The 25,248-nt window shown below is 32.2% G+C and overlaps 2 protein-coding genes and 1 long non-coding RNA gene across 4 annotated transcripts; all 3 read right to left on the bottom strand.

The window, feature by feature from the left end:
• Window positions 1-8,978: 8,978 nt before the first annotated feature.
• LOC18034749 (putative phytosulfokines 6) lies at window positions 8,979-9,985 on the bottom strand. The gene is made up of 3 exons (XM_006424272.2): window positions 9,696-9,985; window positions 9,481-9,557; window positions 8,979-9,370 (listed from the first exon to the last, which is right to left on the bottom strand). Exons 1-3 carry the CDS (start codon window positions 9,787-9,789, stop codon window positions 9,260-9,262), a joined length of 282 nt encoding a protein of 93 aa, XP_006424335.1. The 5' UTR covers window positions 9,790-9,985; the 3' UTR covers window positions 8,979-9,259.
• A 2,897-nt stretch (window positions 9,986-12,882) lies between these two features.
• On the bottom strand, window positions 12,883-15,611 carry LOC18033688. Of its 2 annotated transcripts, XR_002904058.1 has the most exons (5): window positions 15,406-15,611; window positions 15,197-15,278; window positions 15,029-15,077; window positions 14,865-14,932; window positions 12,883-13,274 (listed from the first exon to the last, which is right to left on the bottom strand). It is a non-coding gene; the product is annotated as an uncharacterized LOC18033688 (long non-coding RNA). The 2 variants fall into 2 exon arrangements; XR_002904057.1 differs by lacking the exon at window positions 15,029-15,077.
• A 6,933-nt stretch (window positions 15,612-22,544) lies between these two features.
• LOC18035482 (arogenate dehydratase/prephenate dehydratase 6, chloroplastic) lies at window positions 22,545-23,999 on the bottom strand. Its single transcript, XM_024179528.1, has one exon. The coding sequence runs from the start codon at window positions 23,852-23,854 to the stop codon at window positions 22,583-22,585; it is 1,272 nt and encodes a 423-aa protein (XP_024035296.1). The 5' UTR covers window positions 23,855-23,999; the 3' UTR covers window positions 22,545-22,582.
• Window positions 24,000-25,248: the final 1,249 nt, after the last annotated feature.

Below are 25,248 nucleotides of genomic sequence, written 5' to 3'. Positions count from 1 at the left end.
ATCATAATCATATTTAGATGCAAAAAGAGTTTAGAAACAAAAATGTTTGTAACATTGTTACATGGCAAGATACATCAAGTATAATAAGGACCTGTATGGCATTGAGTTTGGATAACTGTAACTTATTAAAATATTTGGTAAACACTAATTGTTGTGGCTTAAAATACTAAATTGATTTGATCCATCATTTGTACGATGAAAAATCTATAATATCTTTACTATTTTTTAAAAATTATTATTTTAAAATTATATGTATTACGCATTATTGACTTTTCTCAATACCAAGGAAGGAATCCAATGTTACATTTTAAAGTGTATTACTATCAATCGCTTTCTATTTTAATTTCCTCATGATTTATATCTTTCTTTTTAAATATTCGAGTTCAATAATGATATAGATTTCATCATTTTGAGTTCTAACTAATATGGTTATATGACATTTATCTATTAAATGATAAAATAATTTAATAAATTATTTAATAAATTATGAAATCTATTATTCAATGTATAAGTACCGTATAAAAGCTAACCTGATGTGGCAACAGAAAAGAGTAAAAGGGAGATCCTAATTTTTTATACACACAAATCCCAGTCAAATTTGACCAAATAAATATATTACTGTTTCATTTCAGTTTATGAACAGTGGTTAATAATGGATTTTTACAGGGACGCAAATGAAAAAAAGGGGCCATTTCTGGTCAAGCTCTTGTTGTCATTTTCAGTTTCTAGACTTCTAGAAACTGTAGCAACTAGCAAAGGTCGTGGAAAATTGACCAATTTTTCATTTTTACATTTTTAAATTAATTGGATTTTTTTTTTAATAAAAAAAATAAGAATTTGAAGTTGTTTGGTCAAATTATAACATAAAATTGACCTCTCGCGACTTGAGATTTTGAAAGCGGCCAGAAACTTCTGCTTCTAATTTCTAAAGAACGCCTGACTTTGCCAACAAACAAAATTCAACCATATTATCTAGAAATTTGGAAAAGAAAAGAGAAAAAAAAAAATCTAAGCAACTTATGCAACCGACGTGGTATATATTGATCAAATAAAAATATAAATTAATAAAATAAATCATGTGAATCTTATAATATTTTCATCCTATTAATATTGTTATGCTTATATAAAAAAAAATCGTGATTGTATTAAGAATTTAGAATAATGCAATTAGCCCCTATCAATTAAATAATCAAATCCGTTTATAATGCGTTTTTGTTTCCAAATGTCTATCCAATCTTGTTTTTATTTAAATTAAAATATAGTTTAAGATTTGATTGAATCATTCGAAACAAAAAGTGATCCATAAAAGATGTGGAAGGCATATTAGTATCTGATATTTCAAATATTCTAATGTAAAATAATGCCACGTAAAAGTAGGTGAATCATTTGCATTTTTACCCGCCCATTATTCGACTTTCTGGGCACTTCGAAGATCAGATTCCTCAATGAGACAGTCTTCACACACGAGCACTGAGCACTCCGTGGCTATTTTTAATTCTAATTAGTGGAGTTTTCAAAATGCTTCTGTAAAAATATTGATAATATCATGGATGGAAAACGAGTTCAAAGACAGTGAAAGGATCCCCACTTGTAAGGGCAACAAATAAAAGACAAAAAAAAAAAATTTTAAAGAGTTAATATTCGATAAATCTTTGTATTGTAGGTTAAATATCTCGAGATGCACCTTTTTTTTTATTAAATATGCGACTCTCTTATTCTTATTTTTTTTCTTCTCTATTACAATAATACCCTTACTATCATTTTGGAGATAATTAATTAATCTATGGAGATAATTAGTTAAGAAATTCATCCATAATTATTTATTAATAAATTAAACTATAATTATTAGTCTGAATGAACTGATATTAATTCATACGAAAATTTTCTATTTATTTAAAATAAATTAATAGTAGCTAACTTAAAGCAATGTTTAATACACTTGCAATTATAACCTTGTTAGTAATTATCTATTAAAAAAACTTAATTTACCAAATTAATCCTAAAACTAAAATAATAAAAAATACATTTTTTTTTAAGGTTAATTTACTTTTTTTTTATAGATAAGTTAATTAATATCTCCAAGAATATTATTGTTAAGATACTACTATAAAAGTAAATAAAAATAAGAGCATGAGTATAATATATTTAATAACATGGGTCTCTTGAGATATTTTTTTAAAATATGAGAACCTAAGATTAAACATCTAGAATAAGATTTGCAAAATAATCTACATAGAGTAATTCTCTATAAAAATAATAAAAGAACATTAAAATATGTAAGTTAGTTAATATCTCTAAGAATATTGTTGTAAAGATATTACTGTAAAAGTAAATAAAAATAAGCGTATGAGTGTAATGTATTTAATAAAATGGTCCTTTTGTGATATTTTTTTAAAACATAAAAAGTAAACGGACTCTTACACTAAAATATATAGGCTAAACGAACATTTTACCTAAGATTAAACATCTAGAATAAGATTTGCAATATAATCTACACAGAGTAATTCTCTATAAAAATAAGAAAATCATTCTTAAAATAAATAAGTTTAATGTGAAAATACTCCCATTTTTCTTCCCTGAAAAAGACGACTCATTCAAGAATTGTCGTTGTTATATTGTGAACAACTGGACCGCCATTGCAACAGTACTGTTAATTAATTACAGGCTAATTTGGCATACTGAGGTTATGTGATTTTTAAATTCATGATAATTGAGACATAATCATAATCTCTCTCTCTCTCTCTCTCGAAGTAACACTACATTCGTATATTTGACATACAACAGTTTACATTCCATCGATAAATGTGCAGTGCGTACCCCAAAGCTGCTGCCAAAAATAATAAAACAGTTCTCTTGTTTATACATCTACTCACGTACATAGAGCTACGCAAATCGACAACATCCATTACAAGCTCTTAAAAAAAAAAAAAACAATAATAATAATAATAATAATAATAATAATAATAAGAAGCAAAGAGCAGCCCCCACTGTCAGAGTCAGACTGTGGCCAAAAACTCTTTGCTTCACTGCATTAACAATAATCGTAGCTCAGAGATACCCCCATATTCATTGCAACTCCACCTATTCTCTATTCTAACACGTGTTCATTTCTTGTTAGAACCACCCACCTCATCGTTAATCTAATTAATCACTTGACATACCATATTACCACCACCCCCGGGAAGAAAAAAATACATTCTTGATTACGTAATTAATTAATTAATTAATCCTTTAATCAACAGCTGATTAACTTGATTTAATTTAGTTCTTTTTACCTGCTTCATTTCGTCTTCGGTTCGCGACGCCGTTTGGACGGCGGCTCGAGGAGAAGGACCGAGTCCCTGTACCTGTACGGCAAGACCTGACTCCTCCCTCTCTTCGACCGCACCACTGGCAGCGCCGACGCTGACGTGTCGCGACTTTTCATCTCTCTGATTATTCTTCCCGGGGACTCGCCCGCATTCGGTGTCTCTCTTTCTTCTGTCGCTTTCTCGCGAGTCGTCGTCGCTTCCTTGTCTCGACTCGGAGACGACTCGGCCTCGGTGCTCGAAATCAACTCGGCTGCTGCAATCAGCAAACCGAAGCAATCACCGCCGTTGCCGCCGCCGCCTTTGTCGTTTTGTTCCTTGAGCGGCTTCGTTTCGGTATCCTCCTTGTTGCTCTCTTCCTCAGCGACATCGTGTAGGACTGTGGTGATATCTGAACAAGAGCCCGAGCCTTCTTTCATTTTTTCTCCACTATTTCCCGACGAATCGCTGTCGATTTGCTTCCCGACGAAGCTACAAGCGTCCAGGTTGCCATTCTCAGACTCGCTGTCGACGTCAGACTCCCAAAACGCGTCCACTAAACTCAAGTTCAAATCGATATCGAACCGCGGCAGCGGCGGCGACTTCACGGAAGTGATCGTGCGAAGAATCTTGCTCAACGATGCTTGCGCCTTCGAACATCTGCCTATCTGATTCGAACGAAACGACGCCATTTTTGTACAATTTAAAAACGAAAAAACAACTTTCACATGGCTTGGGGTTTCTCTCTACAAATGAAAATTTCAAGAGCAGCGGATGTTTTTTTCCTTTCTTTTTAGTCTTTATTATTTATTATTTGTTTTTTTTTTAATGTGTAAATTTTTCTTTCATATTTTTGTGTTTTTTTGGTCATAGACTTTGTAGGGGTCCAAACTCCAAATCTGATCTATAAAGCCGGCAACGTTATATTATTGCTGCTTTGTTGACGTGGCAACGGCGTTGGGTGCATGAGTAAAATGCGTGGCGAGACGTGAGTGGATGGTGGTTAATAAAGTTTGGCACGTTGGTAATTTTGTGCAAATTAGAAAGAATGAATAAAATAAAATAAAAGAAACCCAAAAGAAATGCTGTTACTTAAAGCAGAAGCTTTAAAAAAAAAAAATGAATGCTTTTTAGTTATCTGCTGTTGTTTTGAGACAAGTATTAAATGTCGCGGGTAACAAAATTTATAGGTGGAAAAAGAGTAGAGTAGTAGTGAAATAAAGAATAAAAAGTTGCCAAAAGCGCTTATCTTTATCAGCACTTTTGGGTCAAACTTTTGGGACAATTAACTTAAGTCCTTTGATTTTATCTCAAAAAATGCAACCAAAAAAAAAATCTGTTGTGATTTATTGTATTTTACTAAATAATTAAATTTTATTAATTTTCTAATCATTTAATGGTGACACGATTTTGGGATAATGTAATCGGACCGGACCCATAAATCCATGATAACTCTTACTAAAACAGTTAAAAGAAAAAAATTATTTATTTATCTATATAATTGGGTTTGGCAGTCAAGAAGGCAGCAATTGAACAGCACGTGGCAGGCAAATGGGAGTATACTTTCTTGATATTGATGTAAAAGGATCAGAAAATTTTTCATGATTAATAAAAGATTTTTCGCAAGAAAGTTTCATTTCCATTTCATAGATTGGCCCACAATCACAAAAACACAAAACTGGGGTCAAATAAATTTGGGTATTTTGCTTCTGCACATATGATTCTCCGAAATGTTGTTTATGGGCCCAAATTTGTAATCGACAAAACTTTTAATGTTCGCATAAATAAACATTTTACTAGTAAAATTTTATATGATAGATTTGTGAAATTAATTTGCTTCTTTTAATTTTATCTTTCTATTTTTCAGTTCTACTGTTTTGGCCCCTGGGCTTTTTTTTTTAAAATTGATTTAAGGACATTATTAATTATTAATTTACATTCCGCATATCAGATAAATAAAATTACATAGATATTTTGAAAATTTTTATATTGACTCGATGCATTCATCACATCCTCTTATATCAACTTCGAAGAGAGCTTATAACTATGCAATTATTGCACTTATAGTTATGATTCAAATTTAAAAAGGTTTAGCATTTCATTCTCAATTGTTACTCGTGTTTACTTTCTGAATTTGATTCTTATGTCAATTTGAGTTGCATTGTACTTTTAAAATATTTTATGTTACATGTACAATTTTTTAATCAATAACTACCAATCACATTCTTATGCATTAGAAGTGTAACTTATCACCTGTTAGATAAAACGTTATTTTGTATTAGGATTTTTCTTTTTTCTTTCCATCGTGGAGTGATTATTTTTATACAAATTGGACTTTTGGCCCAACTACAGATAAAGTACCAAATACAGCCCAAGAATGTTGAAGTACTTGTAGAATATTGTGAGCTGGGTCGGGGTTGTACAAGTACCACATTTATTTAAGGGTAAATTTCAATGTATTTTTTTAAAGGTGCGAAAATCTCAAGTTATCCTCTATTTTCACTTAGAAAATGATGATAAATGAGAGTTAAATTTTTTTTTTTTAATTTTTTCTTAACAGTACTAGGAGTGAATTGAAATTTTCACATTTTCAAAAGGTAAATTGGAGACTGTCATTTTCAGGGAAGGTATAAATTAAAGTCTACTCTTAATTTAATTTAATGTTCGATCTTCATTGCTAGGTAATGATGACTGATTGCTGAAAAATGAAAACCAGTGAGCAAGCAGGTGTCATTGGGTCCGGTAACTTTTGTTTTTTTGCTTGAGAGAAGACGTGTCCGCGTTGGAAGGTAGGGATGGGGGGGCGGCATGAATGACGAGGCGATGTTATATGTCTTGCTTAAATAAAAGCATGTGGGTTAATTGAATCCGCTAAATTTCTTTATATATTTATTTTAAAAAATAAATATATTATTAAAATTTAAAAATTACCTTTCATTAATTACTTTCTCACTCTACTTTATAATTACATATTCTGTCTTTACTTTCACATTTTATATATTTAAAAATTTAAAAATTTAAAAATTACCTTTCATTAATTACTTTCTCGCTCTATTTTATAATTACATATTCTGTCTTTACTTTCACATTTAATTTATTATTAAAAATTAAAAATTTAAAAATTACCCTTCATTAATTACTTTCTCGCTCTACCTTACAATTACATATTCTGTCTTTACTTTCACATTTTGCAAACTCAACACTCAATTTTACTCTTTTTTTTTTTTTTGGCTTTTCTTAGTATATCATGACCTATATTTCACATTTTTTGTACATGAGATTTTTTTTTCTTAATATTCATTAACTTTTGTGTTTGGTAAAAATTAATTTCTTGATATTCATTAACTTTTATAGCTGATAAAAATTTATTGATGTTCATTTTTAAATGGTGAGTTTTGTTTCTCTCGGTCAGTGACACCAATTATTTGTAATTAAGAGAATATATTTGAATGAATCGATAAGAGTTTGTGAAATTAAAAAGAGAAAGAGATGAAAGGTTTAATTAAGTATTTTTCTTTAAAAATTATTTACATAAGAAAATTCTTACTTAAAAATAGGGTATAGAGAAAAAATTGGTGAGGTCAAATAATTCCACCCATAAAATATATATACTGTAAATCTTCTTAGTTCTCATGGTGACTGTGATTGGTCTGATTCTAAACAGGTCAAAACCTGTCTTCAAACAGTGTATTTGAAGTCTAGCTTGGAAATCTACTTCAAAGTGAGGATGGAGAGACATGCTCTTAAAGTACGAGAGGACTTTATTAATTCTCACTATCTCATAGAAAGATGTGAACCCTTGAATCAAAAGATGAGATAAGAAGATATCTTATCATTTGGCTCCATTTTTTTTTTCTTGATTCATATGCTAACTAAGCCTTTTCAGTAACATCATTTGTTGATTCTTTTTTCACAATTTATATCGGGTATATAATTAGATAATCTTCTTTCATGAACGATGTTGCTCTCAGCCATCTTTTTATTATGTTCAATTTCAATTTAGTTGTTTCTGTAATTGTATTCACATTCTTCTTCTTCTTCTTCTTCTTCTTCTTCTTCTTCAGTTTCTGAATTCAGAAATTCTCCGTTAAAGGGTAGAAACTAATACTTTATGACCTCTAAATTATTTGTCAATGGGAACCTCACATTACCATGAGGAACTTTTGGGTCCATATCTACTTCAACAATTATATGATTGCACGGTGGAAGCTTCATTGAATGAAAGGTGGAGCATAAGTGTTTTGCTTTTGATAAATGATTCCATATTATGATACTTTGTCCTGTCTTCTAAATAATGTCTCTTTTATTATAAGTCATTTATATATATATATATATATAATTCACTTGTTGTTTGTCAAATAATTAGGAAACACAAAAAAAAATTACTTTTTAATTGACGGTAAGTCATTTTTTTTTCTTTTTATATATAATGTAACTTAACAGCTGCTTTTTATATTTTGTCGATAGTGAAGGGAGATTTAAATCACATAATCTTCACTGTAACATCTCTATCACATTCTATTTTCAATAAATAAAGGAATTATCTTCTCCATTTTCAGACCAACCAACAAGATTAAATGAAAAAAAAAAATGGACCCCCTCAATGGAAATGCCCACATGAGTGTCATTTGTCATTGACCATTGAAGTTAACAACTCCAATCAGAAATTCCTGCTTTTGCTTCAAATAACTTCAGAAGAAGGGCAACATTTTTTTGATGAAGACAAAAGGCATCAAAAAATTATGGGGAGCATTTTTCTGTGTGGAATATTCTGTTTTTCTTTAGTTTCCCACTTGTTTTGTTCTTTGACGAGTGGAGGTTTCTTTTTTCCCATTTTTTTTTAAAATATAATTTTTATTTTCTTAAGGGACCTGTCTATGGTACAGATTCTGTAACAAACATCTCCCGTCATCTCACCATCCGATTTTCTATTGTTTAGTTTCTCACTCCACATCCAACCACATCCAACGGCTGATGCTGCAGTCTGTACCTTACAGATTCTGTAAGCTAGTCGAGTCCTTTCTTAAGAGTACAAAATCTGAGACATACAGTACTGAAGGAACTGTCAATCTACAGAGAGTCAAAGGAATTATTGGTGACATACGAGCATGTTAAGTGCTTAAGTTGGTAGGGCTGATGATATCATGCCATGCAATTCAAAACTTCCAATCGGTCAAACTAATTGCTGTTGAAATCTGTCACTAAATTCACTGAGCATAACTCCCAACTGTCTATTTTCAATGTAAGTGCTTTAATTCCTAATCACAAATTCACTTACCAATTTAATGTCCACTCCACTTATAAGATAAGACTGCATTTAATCTTTATAATATTTTTATAGGATCAGTACTATGTTACGTTAATCGTAATGTACGTCACACACAACAACAATAGCATAATCGTAATGTACGTCACACACAACAACAATAGCAGGTTCTACCATAGAAATTGTTGCTGTGTGTGGATATACGTTATGATTAACGTAACATAACGAAATCCTTTTTATAGAGATTCAAATTTTTATAATATTTTTATAAAGACTCAAACTTTTACTCTCACGTATTATATAAGTGTAAAAACTTTTTTTTAGTAGTAGCTTTCTTAATAGTTGAGAACCTTATAAATTAATAAGGATTAATATGGAAGCACTTCTAGTTTTAGCTTTTACACTTATACTACTGCAACGGTGACCTCTAATCTTACTGTTGCTATGAAAGGACCAATGCCTACGCATAGACCTCATCATATCAAAGAGAGTGCAGATGCTCATACTACAATAGACATAGCTGGCACAGTAGCTAATTAGCTAGGTGTAAAAGTTACATAATTGTATATCACAAGAGAAAAAGGAATTAGGAACCTAAGACTCAATAGGTTGAGAAGTATTCATTCAGAGCAGTACATATTTTATAAATTTTAATAAAAGACTAAGCTGAATGATAGCTAGAAGCCATGAAATTAATTAATTAGCTTCAAGGCTTGTGATGCTGGGTGTAGATGTAGTCCAAGTGAGCCTCTGCTATGATTCTTCTCTTCAAGCATTCTTCATCTCCATTCTCATCACATGCCTCCATTCCCATTAGCTGCCGTGCGTTCCCAAAAATGGCAAATGAATGAGTAATCTCAACTCTCAAAAGTACTACTAAATATATAAAGTTCATAATTGCTTAAAGATCAAGTAATGGAAGCATACAGTCATTGATTCACTGTTCTCCATCTCCTGAAGAGAAACTTCACTACTGAGCTCCTTAAGCTTTACCTCCTCTTGTCCTGTAAAAAGTGAAAAAAAGGAGAAGTATCACATAATATGTGGACGCTACTGCTGGTTAGTTTAACAGGTTCAAACCCTGTTCGTATGATCAGGCTCATAGCTGAAACATGAAGAGGAAGTAGTAACTGTATGGTTACCTTGTTTGGTTCCCATGAAACGGGCAGAGATTTCGGATGAGAAAATGAGAAGGATGAGGAGGAGAAAAGCACTGAATTGAAAGCTGCGCTTCATGATGTCTGCTTAACACAGCACACACAAATAGAGAGAAGAGACCAAAGGGGTTGAATATGAATTGTTGGAGGTTGAGGTGGTGCAAGAAGAGGTAGGTAGAGGATGGCTATAAATACATGCAAGTCAAGAAAGCAACTGACGCATGTCACTTGATGGGGGGCTTCCAAACAAGGCAGTTAATTTACGGTAGTAGCTTCAAAAGAGAAAAAAAATGCTTCAGAGTGTGGCCTGGCAGTCCAACACTATCATCCTAATTTATTAAGCACCAATCATATACTATTTATAGATCTGAATACTCTTAAATTTTTATAGATTTTATATTATTTATATTTTAATATTAATAGATGATTAGAATTTAATTATTTTTTTCTTTTAATTTATTAAACACCAATCATATTAACATAATTTACTCAGATAAAGATCAGATCGGAAGAGAATCATAACCCCTCCTATTATACTAAACTCCAAATTTATCGTGTGACAACATTATAATTTTATTTGTGATGAGAGATATGACCTTTAATTAGTTTAGTCTTTGTCAGCTATAATGGTCCTAGCAAAATCACAAAGATTAAAGGAAACCAATTCAAAAATCAATGCAATAGTGGTGACAGTGTCAACAAAAGTCAACCTTTTGGACATGCTCACAGCTGTTGCCCATCATCACTTGTTTTTACCCCATAGATATTTTAACATATTGCGAAAAACACACTAAAAAATAAACAAACCCATGTCTGCAATTGCCTCACAGGTGTAAGCAGTTCCTGCTGCGAGTGGCAAATGGCACCTCTTTTGAGTCTTTTTAATTTTATCTTCTTTGGTATCTCACCAATATTTCTAAGATTTGGGTTTGTGATTTTCTATCCAATGTATTTCAAATGCATAGCTATTCTAGAATTATCAGGGGATTGTGCTTCTCTTTTGGAAGATTTGAATCTTTCATCAAATAATAAAACAATTTTTAGACAAAAGGGGCATTGTTGGGGTTGGGTTCTGTGATGACAGATGTTCATTGTATTTGCATGATCATCTTCTTTCTCTTGAAAAAAATGAATTCAAAATATTGAAAAATGGTGTCTGCTAGTACCAGACAAATTTGATTGGGAAACACAACAATATAATTAAACCCCATGAGAGGTCTCTAGATCACATATATGACTCTGGCTTTGGAAACTGATAATGTCATCCTTTAATTTTATAATTTGTTCAATCCAAGACTATTGCTTAAGCCATGTTATGATTAAATCTTGAATGATAGTGTTTGGGCATATTCCTTTTGTGAGACTGATAGCGGACATGGTCATATATTCTTTTTTCTTTCCAATTGATTTGACTGAGATGACTCAGGATTGACCCAAATTCATAGAGTATTGCATCAAAATCATAATATTGTTCACATGATTGTGAAATCTCAGGTATAGAATGATATGTATGTTTTATGCTTATAAAGATTTTATTAGAGTGGAATTAACTCTTATAACAATGCCATAAAAAAAAAATAATTTAGTGAATAAACAGTACTCAAGTTTCACTGTATCATTAATATATAAAGCTTCAAATTTGTTCACCAGTTATGACAAAATCGCAACATATGTTCAGTTGTAGCTCACCTTATCACAATACCCTTTACTGCATGCCACTGTCAACTCATTGGGATTTGCATAAGGCTAGCCAGCCTGTTGGTTTTGAGATTATCTTTTCATATATGACTTGCCAGTCTGCGTTCTGCTGTTGGTTCAGGTCCCCGTTCTGTTTATGCATGTAGATGGTAACCCAGTCCAAGGCGTGGCCCGTCTTTATAATTTGTATTATTCTTCTTGTTAGAGATTTTATATCCGATTTTGTAAGGATTTGTTTGATTTTGTAATTTATTCAAGTCTCGCAAGCCATTTAAAACTTTTAGAAGAAAGAATTTATTTTTTCATGAAATTATATATAAGTAAATGAACCCTTTGTCAGAACCAGCCTAGGAACAAGGTTGTGAAATGCCAGATTGATGACACTTAAAATCATCATGATTTATATAAATAAAATTAAAGCTAAAAATATTCCTTTCTGTGATGTAATTTGATAATTGGACTCCTTTACTCAAAGTTAAAGTCTTTTTTAAAAGTTCACTTGACTTTCCGCTTTCAGAAGCCAAACAATCCTTAGGTGGTAAAATGCCAGCCCTTTGTCGTCCCTTTGTTCATTTAGCACTGCTCTTTCTCAAAAGCACTTTGACAGCTGCAATCTCAGTCTCGATCAAGCTCCACAAATTTCTCCACTTTTTCTCTAGTTTCACAGCAACCCATTTAGCCATGTGTCACTACTATTACAAGGGAACATATCAAGACATAGGTACATTGAGAAACGTTATTGTGTTGCAATAATATTGCACCGAACAGCACCTTATGTCCTCACCATCATCAAAGCCATCTCCTTGTCAATGTCATGTGTAACAAAACATTGCTGATACCAGCAATGAGGCGAAGAGTAGTTTGGCAAATCCAATAAAAAGGAGACAAAAGTGCTTTCATCCTTCTGCTTTTGGCTTTTCTTTTGCTTTAGGCCTTTGTCAGGACCACCTAATGGCTAACGATCAAATGCAATGTCGAATATGTCCTAACTTCAAGGCAATGAATGTCAAAATTTTCTTGAAAAATCTTTTGTAAGTGTCATAAAGATTCTTGTGGCACCGCTTTCTTACAACACTTTGATGCTTTTGGGTAATATTCAGTGATCTTTCTTTTCTAGTCAACAGCATCCCCAAAAAAACTACAGAACTTTGGAATCAATTGCACAACCTTAAGTCTTTTCAGAAAAATCAATGTATTATTGTCTGTTGAGCACATGCATGCCATAGAACAATTTTAAGATACAATGAATTGATTATTAAAAAAATCATCAAAAGCAGAAGCAATTGTCTGTGTATAAACAACAATAACAACTACCCATCCAATGAAAAACTAAAAGCTTTCTTCAGTTTGTTGTTGCTTTCAAAAAACCTCAGAAATGAAAGTTACTCCAGAGAAAAGTTATTCATATAACCGAATATAAATTAATAAATGAGGAAGGGAAAAAAAAAAAGGAAAAAGGATATAAGCAGTAAACTCAAACATTCTGAATTTCAACGTATATAGTACAAAAATACCTGCATTTTAATCATACGACGGCCTATCGACAGCATCGTCCTCTTTAGTTTCTAAAGCCAAAAGAAATCAGTGATGACAGTCCTAATTCAGAGTAGCTCCAAGTGAATAAATAGGTACCTTGACAATTATTTTTCCATAGAACAATCACGAAACTCCTCAGTTGTACAAAAAAGAATAAACTAGTCCTATGATAAAATTCACAGTTATGAAAATTAAATTTGATCCCCCCGGTTGACATGCCAACGACAAAAGCACCCACATGCTGAGTTATGCCTCCTGCTTCCTTGGCCAATACTGATGTTTGGCGTAGAGCATCCGAAATCATATCCTCCTTATACTGAAACCAACTTCCTGCAAAACCAGTCACAATAAGAATTCTCCATTCAACTTGATTTTATTATTGAAAATCTGCCTGGTACATATAATAAAATATAGATAATGACTACACTAGGGGGGGGAAAAAATAACAAAAGACATAAAGCATATACATTGAGAGGGTCCCAGCAATATATGATGAAAAAAACACTTACGTAGGTCTCTTTCTTTTATTTTCTTGTGGGAATGAGGAATTAGGTACTTTTCAGTGTGATAATCAATGTGATGTTTAAAGTTGTAGGAAAATCTTTATACAATAATTAGCATCCAGGAAGAGGAAATACCATTGTATCCAGCTCTGCCACATCGATGCTTAGAGTTTCAAACTCTGAGTCAACCATTTTCCCGACATTTACTATAATATCCTACAGAGTGGTTATTGAATATTACTGATTGCTTTGCAAGCTCGACAATCATGATGCCTTCAAATATGTTGACTGTTTTATCTTGCGAGGATTTAGCAGTTTTTTTGGGTTTAAGAGTTACATATGCAACTTCAACAGAAGGTTTCCCAATTTCCCTTTCCTAAACTTCCCTTTATTGCTGTTTCTTGAGACCAAATGAGTCCTCATTTCTTCTGGCCAAAAGTTTGGGGCTTGCATGAAAAACCTTAATATGATCAGGAAGTGATTATTTGATCCTGAAAGTAGCAAACTGCTATGCAATTTTCGGGTATGCAAAGGCAATAAATTCACTCAACATTCTTTTCATTTACCATGACAAAAAATTTCTCGCCACCAAAGGCCCCATTGCCGGAAATTTACATCAAAGATTCGTCTACCAAAATAAAATCCCTCGTGTATAAATATAAACATGATTGTTAAATGGCATTGAAAGACGTATTACAGGAAGATCAAAAGCAAAAGAACAATAAATCTTCAAGAGTCCACTCCCACTACCTACAGACATTTTTCGCCCATGCTTGCAGAGACAAGGATCAAACTACATTTTTAGCACTTGATACTATCATGCCACTGCTAACGTTTTAGGGCATCACTTTTCAAGGAAAAAGATGGTGATAAACAAAATAGTCATAAACAATAAACCCAATAAATCAAGCCTTTAGCAAACCTACAATGATCATAGATGGCCCTAAAGTTTTCATTAGGGTTGTATCTACATCAAATAGAGCATAATTGCTGAATCATGAAAACAAATTATGATTTACACCTCATGATTTTATTAATCGCAACCATATCAAAATGCATGACTACGAAAGCTAGGGGATTTTTTTTCTTCACATACAACAGTCGGAGGCTATGACTTACAAGTCAACAACCTCCTTGACAAGAAGCACTCAACTCATTACAACGGGACATTGCCAGAAGGGGCTAAATTTAGTATTATATTTCTGTTTCAATGATAGAAAGGCTCAAGTTTTCCTAGCTTCATCAAAGAAACAAAAATCAACAAAAAGTTGTTTATGTGCAAAAACACAACATCAAGACATGGTCATGGACCCATGAGAAAATAACAATGAAGAAGTTGTGGATAGGCTTACCCTTTCTTGAGTAATAAAAAAATAGACATGAAAAAACAGGAACCAGCAAGAAAGATGTTGTTTACCCTATTAGAAACACTTCCATTGAAAACTTCATAATAAAGAGACACTTGCAAACACGAGCACCAAGACACTGCATCAAAAAATTTGAGAAGTGAGAACCTTGGAAGAATCAAATCATGAAGTATTCATTATATAATTGTCAATGCATATCAGTACTTGATCTTACTTTTTTGTTTCGAATGCCTTACAAAATTCAAAACAAGCATTATTGTATCCTATACATTAAAAAAGATGCCATTAAAAAAGTGCCACTGAAATTTTGGTATGATGTCAAAACGCATAATTCACATTAAAATATTTGAATCAATCTATGCATATTCTCATTAACGCTTACCTGGTATTCAATGAAATGAAGTAGAAATTGAGCTGGGCGCATACGTTAATGATTTTGAAGCTACAACTCTATCGTTAACACTCTACAGATTAAAATTCAGTTTTATATACAAACATTGTTGGAGAAAGAAAAAAAAAAAAAAAACCTAAAAAAATCAACTTTATAAAAAGGAAACATGAAAAGAGTTTGAAAACTAAAATTTTTAATACCTTTTTGACAATCTGTCTCAAAGTCATTCACCAATCTGTGTAAAATTTAGTGTATGCAAAGTTAGAGAGTATCAGGTGTCAAGTAAATTAGGGTTTATGAATTTGATTGAATTTTTTTTTTTTTCTTTGGGTGAATCGACGGAGACGACGCACAGGCAATTCGTTTGATGAGCTTTGGGCTAGTCACTTAACGGGCCGCGCCCAAGTTTTTCTTGAACCAGATATGTCTATAATTGGGACCAAAAAGAACTTGAAATTAGGCCCCAAATGAGATTCATTTTATAGAATTCATTATATTTTCGCCCTCACAGTTTCATCTGATCTAATCTTATCAAGCCCAATTCTTTAATTAACTCTATTCAACTTCAAAATTATCCTTATTTATTATTATTTTTTTAGTCCTATGATTTAATGAATTGTAACAACCAAATAACTTAGGAAATGCCACATCATTTAACTCACTACCAAACCAATGCCTCAAAGGCAAGATTAAACTAACTCACTGAACAGAACTTTTAATTAACCATTGGATTCACATTCTTAAATTTAACTTTTTGTATACATAGTCGTGCGCGTGCCTAAGAAAAAAAATATAATAAACTTTTTTTTTTCATTTCTTTAAGAGGATATATCCAAATGTTAATTTACTTTTTTCAAGCTCAAATACTATTTTTGGGATCACATGCTTTGAATTAAATTCAATAGAATCAATAATTTAAAATTCAAGTGATTAAGTCAACATTCAATAATAAAAAATTAATAATAGTACAAGAATCTAATATTAACTACTAAATTAGATCCTTTAGTATTAGAATTCCTTTTTAATAATTAACAACAACAAAAATGATAATTTTTTTTTCTTAAGGGTTAACTTAATTATTAATTTGGACTTACTTAGAGTTATAGATTATAATCCATAATAACATTAATACATACATTTAAAAAATTATGATATTTATCATTTTATTTGTTAAAATAAGGATATCATCTGTTCATTTAATAAATTATAAACATAAAACAATTAGAGTATCTTTTTAACTAAGAATTAAATAAATTTAAAAAAACTTACGCTAATAAAAAAATATTAAAAGATACAACTTCAAGTTATTTGTAAAATCATAAAATTTTGACTTTACTTTTATTAAAAAAATTTGACTTTAATATATTTTGTCTCATATACTATTGATGGCTCACGAGTCGCATACTAATCCACCAATAAAATATATTTATTACAGATTTTTTTTTACGTGTCGTATTTTAACTCATATCTAATTATGCCATGTTTTTAAAACCGAGGAACCTATAATTCTCAGCTCAATTTAGCTCGTGTGTATGTCGTGGCGTGCTGTAAGAAGATGCGCCGTGCCACATGCCACCCATCCATTGGCCATCCTAGTTGCACAGTTGCCATGACGCAATATTTGAGGGAGCAAAACACTAGTTCATTTGATGTTTTGTTGCCACATGTCAGCTCATGATGGAAGGATAAACATACGTGGGACCCAAAAATGTTTCATACTTTTGGCAATTAGTGTCTCTCGTCAAGGAAGGAATCAAGGAACACTGCGATCGTTCACTCGTTCTTAAGATTCTTGGGGTTTTTGTCATATGTCTTGAAAAATTTGCTTAGTACTCGTTAAGCCGGAGTTTGTTTTCTTTATCTCAAAGTCTAAATAAGTGTTAATGTAGTTAAAATCTAAATGAGTTAGAATATAAATATCTGAATAATATATATATATTTTTAAATTTTTTTATACTAAAATATAAGTGACATATTACTTCTTTTTATAAATTAAAGTATTTTAAACATAATTATTTGACATATATATCCTTATAAATTTATTTTTTTATTTATATATAAATATTTAAAAGTTAAATATAAGTTACAGAAAACAGATAAGTAATTTTTTTAATAAAATTTAAAATTAATAATATTTGAAACTTCATATGTTTAACAAGCATGCTCTAGAGTCAAGCTTTACAAATTGACTATTACAGCCGACTGAATCGACTCCAAACATTTTCAAATTTTAGAGATTTAACCAGAGAAAATGCAAACAGATTTATCACTTTATTATCACTTTTTTAGAGGAGTGAGTGGAGTTCAAGCTTTTAAAAAAACTTTAATTACGTGCTTAATTAAGTATCCAATGATGCTCCAAATCTTCAACCAACTTTGATTTAGACCCTTGATCATCATTGGACAATCACGTTTAGGTAAGATATTTATAGCAAATTATCAATAGTATTTTTTTGGCTTTTTAATTAATGAGGATTTTGGGGGGGAGGGGGGGGGAATCGCCTATGTAAATCAAAGATAGAAGTACTCAATTAACATCCTTAATTATTATTATTATTATTATATCTTGGTAACTATATCATTATATTACAACAAGTCAACAACACGCAAGATTAGATATGATAATAAATTTTTTAATCAAATTAAAATGATCAGAAGCTATCTTTCAAAAATGGTATTAAAGTAAAGTATGAGGAGTCAAAAAGACTACTTTATGGACCGAAAAAATTGAAAAGAAAATTAGAGACTTTTAGACTAAAATCAACTTGATGAAATGAAAAAACATAAACAAAAGACTGACTTTGAGGGATGAAAGGGTCGTCTGTGAAGTTTCTTCCCCCATTGTCTTATAAGATGAGGTCAGCTGAAATTCTTCAAAAGTTAGTGAAAATTTCATGGTCATGGCACACCGACAAGAACTTTGATTTGGAAAAACAAAAGAAAGTTTCATCTCTTTGGTGTCCCATATACTTTTTATCTCTTGTGTTAAAACAGTAATTAAAAAAAAATACTTTGTTACAAAGTAAACGCGATGCTTTTAACAAATTAATTAATTAGTTTTAATTTATAAATGTTTATCTTTAGCAGTGTGTTTTTTATTATTGCATTAAGAGCCCATTTGAGATTGCTTTTTAGAGATCTGAAAGTTAATTTTAGTGCTTGTTAATATTTATCAAATACTTTAGTGTTATAACTTTTAATTTATAACTACCTAATCTTAATACCAAATACCTTAACCGTATGATAAAGGTAGTATTTTTTTCAAAAATAAAAATAATAACTTAGTTCAAATCCTTAACATTATAATAAAGGTAGCATCCCCCCCCCCCCCCAAAAGTAATAATAATAAGTAATTGATTGAAATAATTAACATCTTTTATACACATAAAGCTTTAAGTCCTTCCTAAATAAGTGATTACTATATGCTTCTTATAGAGGATCTTTTTAAATGTTTTTTTTTTGTTTTAAAGAAAAAAAAGAAAGTGATGATAAATGAAACTATCTTAATAAAATTATTTTCAATTCATCAAAAATTATTTCTAAATTACAAATTAAAATAACGTATATGAAGACGCAAAACATTATGAATGCCCAACTGGTACATAAAACCTTATAAATGATCATGAACATTTATCAAAAGTCAATTTCGTTATTTTAAATCCATCTTTAGCAATGTCACGCTCACACAACATACCTACATATATATATATATATATATCTATTAATTTGTTAATACATGCAACATTACATTAGTACGTTACACACATATCTATATCAAAGTAGTAATGCGATCCTTATCAATAGCTATGATTAGCTTCAAAGTGTCAAATTATTATTATTGTTATTATCTTCAAAAGGGTACGTATATAAATAAGAGTAGGGCCAAGGAGGAGTGGCAAGGAAATGCCGACGTTTTAATAAGAAACGTCATGGCTTATTTCATTATTAGGAGGACTGGCTTTCAACCAATCGCACATCTCATTACCTACCACAACCCATTTTTATATTAACCCTTTTGCTCACCAAACCCCTCCCCCCTCTTCACTTTTAATATTTTTATTCTTAAATTTTAAAAAAGAAAATTACACACTAGTCGTGCATCATTTTAAGTGTTCATTTATGATTCATCACCACTTGTTATCATGCGTAATAATTCTCTACTTATATTGTTATTATAATGTTGAGATTGATGAATCGAGTTTATTTATTGATCAATCTAAACATTAACTTGAAAAGAGGAGTGGAGTCTATACTTATAAGGGTAGAAATTGATGGATCTAGTTATGGTGCAAATGTAGCACCGTACCATAATTGCTTTCAGCCATTGAATCTAGTCATGGTGAGAGATTCAATGATTATGTGCAACTATAGCTAAGTCCGAAATTAACTCTAAAAAAAAAATTGACTATATTTAAGTTTTTTTTTTAATTATCAATTGATAAAAGCTAATATAATAAATTAAACAAAGTGATTTTGACCTCACGTGAATGATTCATGTGCCAAAAAGACCTTTTAAAAGTAGGTTGGTTTAAATATTTTCTGATAAATGGTAACTACCCATCAACCCGTTCTTCTGAAGAAAATAAAAGAAAGAGACAATGAATGCACTAAAGTATTTGGTTTTCAGTGATAAAAAAGATACTATAGTAGTTTTTGCCCATAGTATTTTTTTATTATTTAAAATATCTTTTAAGGGTGTTGAATAAAACAATCTCAAATGTGGTTTTTAGTCTATTATTTTGTTGATGTCATTTCATGAAAAAGTGACCTTGACATGTTGTATTTACGTACTTTTACAAGTATTCAGGGAAACATAAGTTTTTTTTTTTTTTTTCACAGTATGAAAATGACTACATAAAATTTGTTAAGACAAAATGCTCACCAACAAATTCAAATATAATTTGGTTGTTTGGTGAAATAAAGCGAATGGGAAACAGAAACAAAGAATGTAGACAAAGTAGCTTGAGATTAAAAACTTTGAATGTCTCGCTCATTTGGTTGGTGAGCAAGCTCTAAATGAGTTTCTTATTATTAAGTGCATAATGAGTTAAATTCATCTTTCCCATTAAAATATTCTCAAATGATACATCGCGTCAAAGCCAATAAAAGGGAAAGAAAATCAAATCCACCAAACTACGACGGCATTAAGATATATATTTTCTTATTAGTAACAAAGCGCATAAGATTCTAAACAATCACTTTTTTTTTTTTTTTAAACCTCAAATCAAACTCTTATATCCACGAGACTTCGTGTGACTTAAAGTCTGTTTGGGATTGAGTTGCTATAATTTTTAAATTGCAGCTGTTGTGAAAAAAATATTGTAATTATGAAATAAAAATTAATAGTATATAGTAAATATAAATTTTTAATAATAATTATGACAAAATTATTAAATATATGATAGATTTTTTATCATATAAGTGAAAAATTATATCAAGATAGCTTCTAAGTTACAGCAGCTAGTGTTTACCAAACACTTTAGTACTGTAACTTTTAAAATACAGCTGCCCAATCTTAATTTCAAACGCACCCTTAAATCCTAATTTAAAACTTAAAATGTAATAAAAGTTTACTGCTCTTGGCAAAGCTTGTCACCTACGTAAAAACTATTGCTATGTTAATACAAATGCCTGGTTTTCTCTTACAAAGCACAAGCAGTCATGGCGTTTTATAGAATTGTAATATGTCATTTAAGGAAATTTGATTCACATAATAAAAATATAGTTGTAGTTGTTGATTTAATGTCTATTTTTTCGCTTATTGGATTTTTATCTTGTGCGTACGTATTTATTTTTATCTGATTAGTTAGGAAATATATATGATAAGAATCCAAAATCCTACTTCAAAGCTTAAAATAAAATAAAATAAAATAAAATTTCCTGCTCTTGGCAAAGTTTGGCACCCACATAACAATCATTGCTATATGCTAATGCAAATGGCAAGTTTTCTCATAAGAACCACAAATAGCCCTACCAATAATTTTATAAAAGAGAATGGAATCAATTAGGTTGCAGTGATGTTTTCTAGAATTGCAAGATACTCATTAAGAGAAATTTGAATTCACAACATAGAAATAGTTTAATATATAATCCTTCATTTATTGAATTTTTGTCATGTGCGTATATATTTATTTTTATATGATTAGCTAAGAAATATACACGATAAGAATCCAGTGAATAAACAAGCATATGAGAAATTTTATATGCAAGAATTTACACCGCCGTGCTTATCCAAATGATCAAGTTTATGATTATTTGTTAAGAATCTTCTCATATTGGCATTTGAGTATTTGACAGTGACGGTGTTTTGTTGTTATGTGGCGGGTTTTGATCTGTTTGCATTGTTGGAGGCAACTCTCCAGAAGATGTGTGTATATGGGATTCCAATCCCACGATTACACCTAAGATCAAGAATAACAAATTTGAATTTTATAAGGTAAGTTAGATTGCGTATAACTTAGATCAAGACCTCTAAATTCCATAGTTTTGAGAATATTGAGTACGGTCAGTGAGGCAGATTCTTCCAATTTTGGGGCAAAATTCCCCTTATTTGGAAATAAGTTTTCGAACCATGATATCACAGAACCGATTCATGCTGGATCTTATCGACACCCAACATAAATGAAAGGTGCTAAAATGAAGGGAACCATTAACCATACCCAAAAAAAAAAATAATAAAAAAAATAGTAATAATAAGAAGATCACGTAAACAACATCTTCCCAACACTAACTAGCTAGAAACTATTTGTGGCTAAGCAGTAGGAAGCGTCAAGTCATTAATCTAATCAGATTCACCAATTGAGATTTGAGACAATAACACCTAAATCCAAAGCCTAACTGCTGCTAAGTCTAATAATATTATTATTGTCAGTAATGTTCTCCCAATTAAAAAATCTCTAAAAGGACAAGAAATATCTCCAAAATTGTTAGTGTATAAACATCACCTGAAACAATTGGGAAAAAAAAAAAATTGAAATAAACATCGACGAAGTTATTGATACTTTCTCTTGTTTTTTCTTCTCATTCCTTCTCCGAGTCCTATTGCATATAAAATACAACAATTGGGTGTGTGTGGATTTAGTATACACATTCTTAATTTCTTACACGTATCAGCCACACGTTTTAATCTGAACTCCATCAACCCAACAACAAATAAAATTATTTACCATTTACCCACCAAGAAATTGCCATTGATGAATTCAAAATAAAAATTACAAACAAATTCCGAGAAAAAGGGGGGGAAATTCTAATTAATTTTCCTCTTTTTTTTTTTTTTTCCTTTTCGTCTTCTTCTTCTTCTTTGTGCAAATAATAAACATTCAATATTTTTTAATTTTTAATTTTTTTAAAATAAAATAGCTAATAATTTTATTGTCATTATTCTCCCCTAGACGGGCTCCATGGGGTCATGTCCATAGGATAACTCCCCAACACCCTCAAAAACGACGTGAATTCCTGGACCTCCGCCAGCGCATTCTGCGCCCTAACCTCAGCCATCGAGGCTTCGAAATCAATGTAAAACATGTACTCGAAGTGCTTGGCCGTCCCCACATTCGCATCGTCAACCAGCCTGATCGGGCGGTTCCGGTGCGGCCGCGACTCTATCTTCGTCAAACTTATGTTCCTGAACGCGAACGCCGACAACACCTTAAACAACACACTCGTCCCCTTGTCGTGCGCGAACACGATACTCGTCTTGAACGGCCGATCCGTGCGCGGGATTATCGGCTCACGCGCCAACATCACGAACCGAGTCACGTTACTCGAATCGTCCTGTATCCCATCCTCCAGGACTTGCATTCCGTACAATTCGGCGGCGCGTGCGGAGGCTATTGCCGCGGTGTCGCGGAGGTCATTGGCGGCGATGTACTCGGCAGCTCCGGCCGTGTCGTCGACGGCCTCCCGTGCGACGTTGAGCCCTAGCTTCGTCAGAGTGTGCTCGCACTGGGAGAGCGCCTGCGGATGTGAAATCACGCGCGTGAGGTACTCTTTGCGGACGCCAGGCAAGGCCAAGAGACAGTGGTGAACCGGGAGCTGAACTTCTCCGACGATGTGAAGCCGGTGGCGGAGGAGGAGGTCGTAGTTCCGGTGGATAGATCCGCCTAGCGAGTTTTCAACAGGCAAGACGGCGCGGTCCGCGATCCAGAGCTCGACAGCCTGGAAAGCAACTTCGAACTGGTCGCAAGGAATCGCCTCGCAGTTCGGATAGGCTTTGCCAGCGGCAGCCTCGGAGTAGGCGCCGGGGACGCCCTGGTAGGCGACCCGGAGTTGTGAGCCGTGCATAGGAGCCGGAGAGAGGTCGGTGATTGTCAACGGCTTCTGCGGCGGAAGCTGAGGCTTGTTGTTGCTAGCGGTGGCGGCGGCGCTGTTGGCGTGCTCGATGGGGACGAGGTTGAGGTCAATGGAAGTCTTGTGACCGTTGACAGCGGCGATGTGCTCGGCGGGTTTATCACCGGACTGCTGTTGAGAGACGACGTTGCTCGAGAGGATAGCGCAGGAGCTTTGCCAGTCAGTGCGGCTGCAACCGATGCCGTTTGGGAAGTGAACCGAGTCGGATCTGTACACACATTGAACCCGGTTGAACTGACGACAACGGGAACGAGAACCTCGGGGACGGATAAGGGGAGAAGGGGACGATAGAGTATTCATTTTTTCTTTTATTTTTATTTTTATTTGAAAAAAAAAACCAAACGGAGAAGAATAAGAACAGGAGGTGGTAGGTGGGAGAAGGAAAGATGAAGATTTGAGAGTACGCTTGGTGTTCTCTGAATGGAACGTCAAGCTGAGGGAAAATAGAGAGAGGGAAGGGCATTTATACTGAGGATGGCAATGCGAAAGTGTGCGAGCCAAGGTGGTTCGGTCAATCTCACACCTACCCCCCCACACGCTTTTCTCTCTACACTGTATGTCACTGTGAGTAATATCTATTTATTTATTTTTATAATTTTATTTTATTTTATTTGGTTTTGTTTTTTAAGTGGAAGTTTTATTTTAAAAGAGGAAACTAATTACCACATGCTGAATGAACCTGCATAGGAAGGTAGCCTTAGTGAATAGCAGTAGTACTTGTGTAGACACTCATGATTTAACAACAAAATAAAATATAGAAAAAGGTTAAAATGGATCCTCCTCTAATTTATCATATATATATATATATATATATATAATACAACTTTCACATAAGAATATTTTATTTAAGAATAACCTCTTCATAGTAATAAAAAAATTATGGTCCCAACTTGGGACCAGTTATAATTAGAAATAAACTCCACATCATAATAAGTTATATTTTTTTATAGGTTCCGTCTTAATAAACTTATTTTCACATAGTAATAATATTTCAAAAATATATTTCATTTTACATTAAATCATTAAGATTGAATAAAATATTTTTTTAAAGTTGCTGGTGACAATGATTTGTTCTTTAAAGTTGCTGGTGACAATGATTTCTAATTTCTCAAGTATGTTTGTAGGTTCCTATTAGTTTTTTTGAAACTATATATCTTTTTTTATTAATATCTATTCATTGAATTTGACTCACTTACTAATTAATTTATTAATGTCTATACATTTAATTTGACTCACTTATTAATTAATTTATTAATACATGACATAATTTACCTTTATATCACTTGCATTAAAAATAATTAAGGAAAGACAATAATTTTTATACTATACCTGTATTGAGTTATAATCTCTTTATAAGAATAAATTTCTCTAGTCTAAATATGTTAATTGTGATTGCTTGAATGTAAAAGTTTAGGACATCACTTTTATTTTTAGGGAGCAGTGTTTGATAGCTAAAGTGCCAAGGACCCATGCAAAATCACATGAACACATCCGCACACCCAGTAGGGATACTTTAGTAAATCTATATTTTCAAAGGATTTTAACTACGAGAAGAAGCTATGTATAGCATGTATGAGCCTCATAAGTTTTTCAGTAAAAATAAACAAATTAAAGTGCCCAATGACTTTTTCTGAACTAGTATTGAAATAAGCCTTTAATTACCAAAGCATGCCTGAGCTCTTCGAATCAAAGTT

Source organism: Citrus clementina, unplaced genomic scaffold, assembly GCF_000493195.1.
Source record: "Citrus clementina cultivar Clemenules unplaced genomic scaffold, Citrus_clementina_v1.0 scaffold_8, whole genome shotgun sequence".
Lineage (NCBI taxonomy): Eukaryota > Viridiplantae > Streptophyta > Magnoliopsida > Sapindales > Rutaceae > Citrus > Citrus x clementina.
Note: the sequence above shows the minus strand (reverse complement) of the source record. Positions and strands in the feature narration are given on the sequence as shown.

Bases quoted from the DNA above. Each gene is read 5' to 3' on its own strand.
- LOC18034749 (XM_006424272.2), bottom strand. From the start codon at position 9,789: ATGAAGCGCAGCTTTCAATTCAGTGCTTTTCTCCTCCTCATCCTTCTC. The intron at 9,558-9,695 runs GTAACCATACAG...CACTTTTTACAG, and splicing joins TTTCATGGGAACCAAACAAG to GACAAGAGGAGGTAAAGCTT. The intron at 9,371-9,480 runs GTATGCTTCCAT...AACGCACGGCAG, and splicing joins AGAACAGTGAATCAATGACT to CTAATGGGAATGGAGGCATG.
- LOC18035482 (XM_024179528.1), bottom strand. From the start codon at position 23,854: ATGAATACTCTATCGTCCCCTTCTCCCCTTATCCGTCCCCGAGGTTCT.